The following is a 10,385-nucleotide window of genomic DNA, read 5'->3' as shown; positions in this document are numbered from 1 at the left end:
GTAAGCCATGATTAACAAGCCAATAATCAGCACTTTTTTCATGGGCTCTTTGTCATCTCCTGCCTCCAGGTTACTGCCCTACTTGTGTTTCTGTCTTGACTTCCTTTGGAGATGAACTGTAAGATGGAAGAGTAGGCAGAAAACCCTTTCCTTTTCAAGTTTCCTTTGTCATGGTGTTTTATCACAGCAATAATAACACCAAGAAATTGCTAGACTAAAATTACATACAACATTACTAGAAAAACATTTTTCTTAAGCCACTCAGGAGCGGAATGCAATAAGTTTCATGTGATTCAAGGAGGAAAGGCTGATCATCTGCTAAGATCTGCAGGATCAGCTCCAAGCCATCTGTTGAGGCTGCCCACACCCACCCCTTTAGGATAGGTGGGATCAAATCTCAGTATGTGTTCCAGAGCCTTGAGTCCTAATCCAGTCACCAGCACAGCAAATCAGAAGAAGAGCAAGATTGACTTCTTGGACTGAAAATGTATTTAAAGCTCAAATGAAGTACAGTAGGCTCAGATCCTGGGATCTCAGCCACATCTGAAGATCTGAGTTTGTGGAGTTCATAAAGTCATTAAAAGTCTTCCTGGTAAGGTCCTACTTCTTCTAAGACAGAACAGGAAATGCCATTAGATAAGAAAACTATTTTCGAGAATCTAGCATAATCTTCAGGAATGAGACTATCTTCTGAATATCTGTAGTTTTACTGTTTGGAGATGGAAGAAGGTAAAAAAAAAAAAACTAGGGGGAATAATGGATCCTACATGATTAACTTGACATTGTTCCTGTAAAGTAAAATTCTGAATCTTTTTGCAGAGAGCAACAGCTGATCCTTGTGCCACAGGTATCATTTAACCCCTTGCACATTGCAACTGGGTAAACAATAATTCTTCAGTGACATGTCACATGCCAAAATATTAGCAAATGACATAGCTCACATCAAGCCTTATAGTAAGTGTCATTTAATGAAACATTAAATCATGATTTGAATTCTGTAAATGCCTCTCTTTTGTATCCCACTAGTATCCAGTGGCTTTTTCTTGGGAACCTTTTATCACTGAAGTAGTGATTATTTTGTGTAGTCACAAATACAAAACCATGGGAATAGCACTGATTATTTACATAGTTTCAAATAACAACAACTTAGAAATTTTTCATTCAAGATGGGAGTTTTCAAGACAGTCCCACATATTGACTATTAGGTTGGGATATGAAGTACATTTGGTCACAACTCTAAGGGTCACCATATGCTTTAGAAACAAATGTCACATAAGTTCATACAACTTGTCCATGTCCTACATTCCTGAATGTCTAACATCTCAATTTTGAGGTTTACAGACATCTTTCTGGTAGTATAAGTTTACAATACACAGGCAGTATCTATTCCTAGAGTTCAGGATACATGCTGTGCATTTTGGTGGAGCAACTAAATATCATCCATGGAATCTTTAACCCCACATACATATTTATTCATTTTCAAAATCTGTGGGGAGACATTTGAAAAAAAGTACTTCAAGTAATTTTATCCAACGCTTATGTCTTTATTTCTCAGAATGGAGTGAAAGGTATTTTGGAAGAGCTGCAGTTGACCATCTTTATTTCCTTTCCTCATTCTCTAGGTGCTTGAGGCATGAGTCCTGCTGTCTTGCTGGCCATCCTGTGCTTAGGAGTGTTCAAAGCTACTCAATCATCTGATCCCAGTTTGGATTCTGAATGGCAGAAGTGGAAGATAAAATATGACAAAAAATACAGCGTGGTTAGTAATATGAACACTATTCAGCTGGACCCTGCAGGGAATGGTTCTTGTTGGGATTTATGGGTGCAACAGAGGTCCAAAAGGCCACCTTTTATTAAGAAATTCCCCAAAGTCATACACCAAGAATAAAGGACGGTCAGAATTTCTGTTTTTATGTATGTGAAGAACTGCTTTTTCTGCAGTGTCCTCAGACTTGTGTCATGACCACTGGCAGTGAATCCCCTTGGTCAGCCTGTGTATAGGTTTAATTATAAAGAAATGTCACACATTATGTTTATTTCCAGGAGGAAGAAGGCCAGAAAAGAGAAGTATGGGAAGAAAACATGAAACTGGTCAAACAGCATAATGTTGAATATGATCAGGGAAAGAAAAATTTCACTATGCAGATCAATAGCTTTGGTGACATGGTGAGTTTGACACAGACTGCATCCATGGTTTTTTTCTTTTTTTCAATTCTTTATGTGAAAGGCTTTGCTTTTTAATGATTCATGTTCTTTTCCTTGAAGACTGGTGAGGAATTCAGGAAAATGCTGACTGATATTCCAGTCCCGAATCTTAGGAAGAAGAAAAGTATCCACCAACCTATTGTTGGTAATCTCCCCAAATCTGTGGACTGGAGAAGAAGAGGCTATGTGACTTCTGTGAAGGATCAGGTATAACAGAATCTTGTAAGTCTGTCTGAGGAGAAAAGAATAGCATTGACATTTCTGTGTCTGTTGAGTGTAGAGTGACACACAATTTACTATTTACAAATTTAATTTAATTTTGTACTTACTCAATTTGCTTTTTTATTTTTGTTTTGTTTTTTTAATTTAATTTTTGATTCACTTTACATCCAGTACTCTGTCCACCTTCCTGGTCACCTTCTCACACAGTGCTTTTCCCAGTCCCCTCCCCTTCTCCTCTGAGCATGTTGGGGCCCCTGGTTATTCCCCCACAACAGCACTTGAAGTCTCTGCTAGGCTAGGTGATTTCTATCCCATTGAAACCTGACAAGGCAGCCTAGCTAGTAGAACATAACTCACATACATATAACAATTTTTGGGATAGTTCCTGTTTAGTTGTCCAGGATCCACATGAAGGTCAAGCTGCATATCTGCTTCATATGAATGTGGAGGCCTAGGTCCAGCCGATGGTTGGTGGTTCAGTCTCTGAGAGCCCTAAGGGTCCAAGTTATTTGTCTCAAGATGGTCTTCCTCTGGAGTAATTAGAACTCATAAAACTGAAAAACTTTTATAACATAAAGGACATTGTCAATAGTACAAATCAGCAACCCACAGATTGTGAAAGGATCTTCATTAACCCAACATCAGAGAGAGGGCTAATATCTAAAACTTTCAAAGAACTCAAGAAGTTAGACACCAACAACACAAATAACCCATTTACAAAATGGGAGACAGAACTAAACAAAGAATTCTTAAAAGAGGAATCTAGAATAGCCAAGAAGCACTTAAATGTTCAAAGTCCTTTGTCACCAGGAAAATGAAAATCAAAACAACTGTGACATTACATCTTGCTCCCATGAAAATGACTAAGACAAAAAACTCAAAGAGATCACACATGATGGCGAGGATGTGGAGCAAGGGGAACAATTCTTCACTGCTGGTGGAAGTACAAACTTGTACAAGCACTTTGGAAATTTATTTGGCATTTTCGTAGACGATTGAGACTATTTCAAACTCCAGACACAGCTACAATACTCTTGGGCAGATACCCAAAATATGCTTCAACATCTCATAAAGACAATTGCTCCACTGTGTTCATAGTAGCTCTATTCAAAATAACCACAATTCACTTTTAATAATATTTTTTTTAATTTTTGAATGTTTCATATGTTGATCAATGTGTATGGATCATGTCCATCCACCATTATCTCCCTCTACCTAGTGGCCTCCATCCATCTCTCTCCATTTTCTGTGCCTTGATTATTGTTGGTAATGGCAGCCAGACAACTTTATGTCTTGCCCACATGTTCATGCACATACATTTGCACATGTATGTAGACACTCATTGGGGTACAAGCAAGCTTGTAGCAGCCAGGTCCCCAAGAAGAATGAAACTTACTCCCTTGGCACAAATAATCTGCAAACAGTTCCTTCTTTGACACAATATTCAGCTATCTGATTTGGGGTTGCTACTTGTTTGTGTATGACTGTCTTTTCTTCTCTACTTAGGGCAAATGTAATTCTTGTTGGGCTTTTTCTGTGGCTGGTGCCATAGAAGGACAGATATTCTGGAAAACAGGCAAACTGGTTTCACTGAGTGCACAAAACTTAGTGGACTGTTCTAGACCTGACGGGAATCACGGTTGTTATATGGGCAGTACATTCAATGCTTTAAAGTATGTGTGGAATAATGGAGGTCTTGAGGCTGAGTCAACCTATCCATATGAAGGAAGGGTAAGTGGATTTTCTATACTATTGTCATTTCAGCCATATCAAGCAAGAGAAAATTGAAGAAATAATCCAGTCCTCAGGACTCACATTGGAAGTTAGAATCTCTGTACAACATCAAGTTCTCATTATTAGTCTGTGCACACCCTTGGGATTAAATGGTTCTGTGTAGCTGTTCCTGTTTCTTTACACACACAGACTATGGAAATCACTCCATATATAATAGATATTTCTTCCTGTGAAAACTTCTTATGGACAGAAAAATGTCATTGAACACATGAGGTCTGATATTTGTTCCAAATCTCCCAGTTCATTTCACTTCCTGGGATGTTCTGTAACAGCTCAGACTTGGGGATACTCATCTGCAAAATGCAGTGTTGTGAGTTTGACTTGTGCTTCCATGCAGGTGGATGGAAATAACTGATTCTCTTAACTTTCTGCCTTTTAAAGGAAGGACACTGCCAGTATCTCCCTGACCGCTCTGCTGCTAGAATCACAGGCTTTTCATTTGTGTCAAGGACTGAGGAAGCCTTAATGCATGCTCTAGCAACTATAGGGCCCATCTCTGTTGGAATTGATGCTTCACATGAATCTTTCAGATTTTATAGGGGAGGTAAGCGTGTTTTCTTCAGTGGTTGCAACCATATTGGGTGTCAAATAATACTTCCACAGATGTTGTATATCAGATATCCTACATACCATATATTCACATTATGATTCATAACAGTGGCAAGTTGATAGTTACGAAGTAACAAAATAATTTCATGTTTGGGGGTCAGGAAAACATGAGGAACTGTATTCAAAGATCTAATTATTTAAAAGATCTATCTACTCTTGTAGAGATAATTAAGAATGTTTGTGAGATCCCTGCTAGTTTGAGGCACCACATTACTGTGTATAACATTTGATGTAAATAACCAGTAATATTTTATGTAAATAACTAGCAAATCGCTAGTAATAACATGCTCCCATACATGTGAGAACTTTGCAGCTGAATATTCACTAATAATACGAGAAAGGAAAATAATCTGGGAGACATGCTATTCCCATGCCTGTGAGTACTTCATAATACATAATTATTATTATGTTTAATTTACTCAACTTTTCTCCATTTGATGTGTTTTAAATTATGGAAAGATATTCTTTCTAGAACTAAATTCTAAAGAGTGCCTTGAATTAAGTATTTATGCTCACTTATATTTTCTTGGAATGGAGTTCTCTTAGTAAATCGTGAGGAGAGAAGGGTTTGTGCATATGTAGGAAAGTTTTCACTAACAAAGTTATGTTTTTTGTATTTCTTCTCATTTTGATGAAAACCTGTATCAGGAGTCCTATCAACCTTGTGTTGTATATTGACTGGACATTTTTTTGTTCAACTAGAAAATTCCGTACTTTTATTTACCATCATCACTATTAGGTTTGATTTTATTTTCCAGGTATTTATTATGAGCCAAAGTGCAGCAGTAATACTATCAACCATTCTGTTCTGCTAGTTGGTTATGGCTATGAAGGAAGAGAGTCAGATGGCAGGAAATACTGGCTGATAAAGAACAGGTATAAGCTGCAAATGTTTACATTTAAGTTTCTGAATTAGTTTTCTACTTAGAGTCAGAATGGGGATGAGTCCCTATAAATGTTCTCCAACATACATTAAACAACAACCTTTCTCTTTGTGACCAATTGTATGTGTGTAACATGCCTGTGTGTGTGTGTGTGTGTATGTGTGTGTATGTGTGTGTGTGTGTGTGTGTGTGTGTGCATGTGTGTTTCAAATACTGAGATCAGTAATTTTCCTTACTGTCTACAGAGAGGCAGCATGTTTCACTGATCCTAGAAGTTATTCTCTTGGGTAGTTGCTTAGTCAGCTTCTCCATGTATGACCTCACTTTATGAGATTTCAAGCAAACAGCAATAATAAAAATTACTTTAAAAAATTCACTTTTAAAAATTATTATTTTCACTCATGTGAGGGTTCTTGTGGGAATTTTTATTCTACTTGTGAGCAGTTGCCCATGGAGATCTGAGGAGGATATCAGATTATCTGAAAATGTTGTTAGAGGAGGCTGTGAGCTGATTGATTTAGGTGCTGGGAAAGCAACAAGTGTTCTGTGGGAAAAACACTTGTTCTTAGTCACAGATCCAACTCTAGCCCCAAGTGGGATCCTGGACTGGGACTCCAGTCCTTTATCTTTTGTGACCACCACTTGAAAGTTTGAATACTATGGCTGGGCAACCAACTATAGTATGTGAGTTGTACAGATTTAGTTACTGGTTTCCTATTCATTTATTCCTCAGTATACTACTTAGTAATTATCTGTGACACTGTTTTTCTAAAAGCTGGGATATTGTTGGTTCTGTGCTATCTGTGGGTGGAAAAATATCCTGATTGTTCACTGCTGTGATTTTCACAGTCCTTTATGAGAGAAGTTTTGGTTCTCAGAGGTTGATGTTTTGCATTTTCTGATCATTGAGTTAAGTAAGCTTCTGAATTAATGTTTACACATGGAGTTATTATAATGAATGCACTGTCCTGTGTTCTTTCTACTAAATGGTAAACATGGTTTGTTTCAGTCATGGTGAACGGTGGGGTATGAATGGCTACATGAAGCTTGCCAGAGGATGGAACAACCACTGTGGAATTGCTACATATGCTGTTTTCCCCAGAGTGTAAGCTGCCTGATGGTAAAAATGAATTGGAGAGGAGACCGCCTGTAAAGTGGAGACTCTTCCCATTTACCATGGCCAACCACTACTGCACAGATAGAGCACATGAGTTACTGTAGAACATGGTGCATGTGAATTCTGTTACGTGTTTACTCCAGTAAAACATGATGGCTACTGTAACTCAAGTACTTCACTGATTTGTATTTGATTTCCATAATAACTTGACTTTGTGTTTGTTTAATGATTGTACAATATAATATCTTTAAGAAATGTTTAAGTTCAAATGAAGTGCCTATCTTCCTTTGTTTTGAATGTAGTGATGTTTAAATTCTATGTAGTTCATTTCATTTAATGTATGCTTTAGTTAAAATATGATTACATTACCTTCTTTACTTTCCTTCCTCCAACATCTCCTCCATGTAATTCCTCACATATCACCTACCATTATTTACTCTCAAATGGACTGCCCCATTTTTTTCTGATTATCATTACATATACATATGTTTATAATATGTATATATTCATCAATATATAATAAAATCAGCTGAATGCTGAATCCATTTTTGTTCTTCCTGTGTCCATGACTTCAGGACTAATCACATTGTATTGGGTAGTTGATTAGGAGTTTGCCCCTGGGAATGCTCATTCTCCTTCTTTTAGTATTCATAACTCCTTCACATAAGGCTCAGGGAATATTGTGCAAGATACAGAAGAATGACCTAGAGCTAGAGGATCATAAAGTATCCAATGAGGCATATGTCCTAAAAATGGCTGTTTAAACAATGTATGTGCAATGACATTATCAATACCCTTACTAACTTGGCATGAGTAACATCTTGAGAGTTCCCACCATTAGGCAATTAGCTGCAGAATATTAATACAGTGACTTTTTGTAGTCACAAAAATAACTCATAAGTCACATAAATGAAGACATGCATTGTGTGATGTAGGAGCTCTTAGAGAAAGAAGGGGTAGCTCTTTGTTTATAGTCAATTTTCCATCTTTGCTTTTATGTGTGTTTAATGAGATTTTCTGTATCTACTATCACTGTGAAATCTCCCTTACCTTACCTCAATCCTTGTAGCATCTTTGCTGTGACTGTATTGAAGACATGAGCATGATTGGACCTTCAGCTTCATGATTTTTATTCAAATGACACTTTCAGAAGTTTCATTGCCTCAAGAACTGAGACAATGACTTTTTAATAAAACCTGCTGGAGTCACTGTTCTATTGTATTGTTTCTGTTTCAATGTTTGAACTGACCTATCAGATGCACTGAACATAGCTATAGACATATATGTATGGAAAATTATTGCACACACACACATACACATTGAGTGTATATAGTGGGACACACAAATCAACACACATATAGTTTAGTCCCAACTTTATAGTATAGTATCTAGTGTAGATCTTAGAATGTATCCAGAGTATATAAGAGAAAATGAGCCTAGAGTTTTCTTATTTTAGCTTCTCAGTGGTTTCACTTTGGAGAGGATGAGTGTTTCTAGTGACCTTCACTACATAGAGAATACATAGGATGAGGTTAGGGAAATGATTCTCTCAACATCTAGAGTGACAACTTTTGCCAAATCAAAGTGTTATTCTGGTATGTTTTTGTTATACCATATTAACCGATAGGAATGTCAATACCTGGAAATTGTAATAGATAATTTACTTAAAGCAACTATTTCATTATCACTACCCTCCCAGCAACAGATACCCCTACCCATGTCCTAGGCATAATGTCTGGTAGAGGTTGAATACAAGCCAAGCTTCTTTAAAATATGAATTTCTTGATAAGGAATAGATACATGTTAGCATATAACTGACAATCATAGACAGAGGTACAATCCCACTAACCCTTGTTTTTTGTGCTATATTACAATTTCCTATGGACATAATTTGAGTATCATATTTTGTTCCAAATGGTGAGTCTGATAACGTGTCCTCTAGAGATTTTGTTCAATCAAAGAACATAGTGATTCTTGTATAGGAATGCTGTACTAAGTATCAATTGAGGTTTTCTACCCTATCTTAGATTATTTAATTCCCTAATAAAAGACACAGAACCTTTATATTTATATTAATTCTTAAAAGCACTAGACCTGGTAACTTCCAGTCTGGAACCGAGCACAGAGCAGGTCACAGGAGGCAGCTCCATACCCAACCCCAGAAAACTGAGAGAAAGAGGGACTCCCAGGAGCTTTAACTCAGGCAGCACCCCAGGTAAGGAAAAAGCAGCACTTGCTCCAAACAGGGAGCAACCAGGACCCACTGGGACCCAGGAATTCACTCCTGGCCCAGAGCGCGGGCTTCATCTGGTCTGGGCCCGAGCACTCGTCAGATCCCGGGAGGCAGCTCTGTACCCAATCTCACAGAAACCAGAGGAAGCAGGGCTCTCAGGAGCTCTAACCCAAGTAGTATCTTAGGTATGAGGTGGCAATACTTGCCCCCAAACAGGGAGCAACCAGGACCCACTGGGACCCAGGAATTCACTCCAAGCCCAGAGCTCGGTTCCTTCCAGTCTGGGCCTGAGCAGATCTGGGAGTCAGCTCTGCACTCAATCTCACAGAACCCAGAGGAAGTTGGGCTCCGAGGAGCTCTAACCTGAGGAGAATCCTAGGCTAGGAAGTGGCAAAACTTGCCCCAATCAAGGAGTAACTGGGACCCACTGGGACCCAGGAATCCACTCCTGATCCGGAGCCTGGGCCCCTTCCAATATCCACCTGAGCACTGAGCAGATCTTGGGCCTCAGCTCTAACCCCAGCAGCAAAACCCATCCCAAACAGTTCTGACACAACCTAGGAAAGACAGGCTCCAGTCAGAGACAGCACAGATAGCACAAAGGTGATCTACATGGCAAAAAGCAAGCTCAAGAACACATGCACCAGCAACCCAAGGTACTTGCCATCATCAGAACCTAGTTCTCCCACATTAGAAAGTCTTGAACTCCCCATATCACCAGGAAAGCAAGAACCAGATCTAAAATCAATTCTAATGATGATGCTAGAGGACTATAAGAAGGAAATAAATAACACTATCAAGAAACTTGAGGAGAACACAGGAAAACAGGATGAAGTCCTTAAAGAAACACAAAAATCCTTTAAAGAATTACAAGAAAACACAAACAAACAGATGAAGGAATTGAACAAAACCATCCAGGACATAAAAATGGAAATAGAAACAATAAAGAAATCACAAAGGGAGACTACCCTGGAGATAGAAAACCTAAGAAAGAAATCAGGAGTCATAGACACAAGCATCACCAACAGAATACAAGAGATAGAAGAAAGAATCTCAGGTGCAGAAGATACCTTAGAAAATATTGACACAACTGTCAAAGAAAATGCAAAATGCAAAAAGTTCTTATCACAAAATATCCAGGAAATCCAGGACGCAATGAGAAGACCAAACCTAAGGATAATTGGTATAGATGAGAGTGAAGATTCCCAACTTAAAGGGCCAGTAAATATCTTTAACAAAATTATTGAGGAAAACTCCCCTAACCTAAAGAAGGAGATGCCCATAATCACACAAGAAGCCTACAGAACACCAAACATATTAG

At 38.2% G+C, this 10,385-nt stretch overlaps 1 protein-coding gene across 1 annotated transcript; it reads left to right on the top strand.

The window, feature by feature from the left end:
* Positions 1–1,633: 1,633 nt before the first annotated feature.
* Positions 1,634–6,823, top strand: LOC114632750 (cathepsin 8-like). Its single transcript, XM_028781373.1, has 7 exons — positions 1,634–1,759; positions 2,044–2,166; positions 2,266–2,412; positions 3,934–4,158; positions 4,603–4,765; positions 5,589–5,706; positions 6,724–6,823. Exons 1-7 carry the CDS (start codon positions 1,634–1,636, stop codon positions 6,821–6,823), a joined length of 1,002 nt encoding a protein of 333 aa, XP_028637206.1.
* Positions 6,824–10,385: the final 3,562 nt, after the last annotated feature.

The sequence above is a fragment of the Grammomys surdaster genome, unplaced genomic scaffold (assembly GCF_004785775.1).
Source record: "Grammomys surdaster isolate TR1022 unplaced genomic scaffold, NIH_TR_1.0 414, whole genome shotgun sequence".
Lineage (NCBI taxonomy): Eukaryota > Metazoa > Chordata > Mammalia > Rodentia > Muridae > Grammomys > Grammomys surdaster.
The sequence above is the reverse complement of the archived record's forward strand: the minus strand, read 5'-3'. Positions and strand labels throughout refer to the sequence as shown.

Coding starts and splice junctions, on each gene's coding strand:
- LOC114632750 (XM_028781373.1), top strand. CDS start 1,634: ATGAGTCCTGCTGTCTTGCTGGCCATCCTGTGCTTAGGAGTGTTCAAA. Junction 2,413..3,933: donor TGACTTCTGTGAAGGATCAG/GTATAACAGAAT, acceptor TTCTCTACTTAG/GGCAAATGTAATTCTTGTTG. Junction 4,159..4,602: donor CCTATCCATATGAAGGAAGG/GTAAGTGGATTT, acceptor TGCCTTTTAAAG/GAAGGACACTGCCAGTATCT.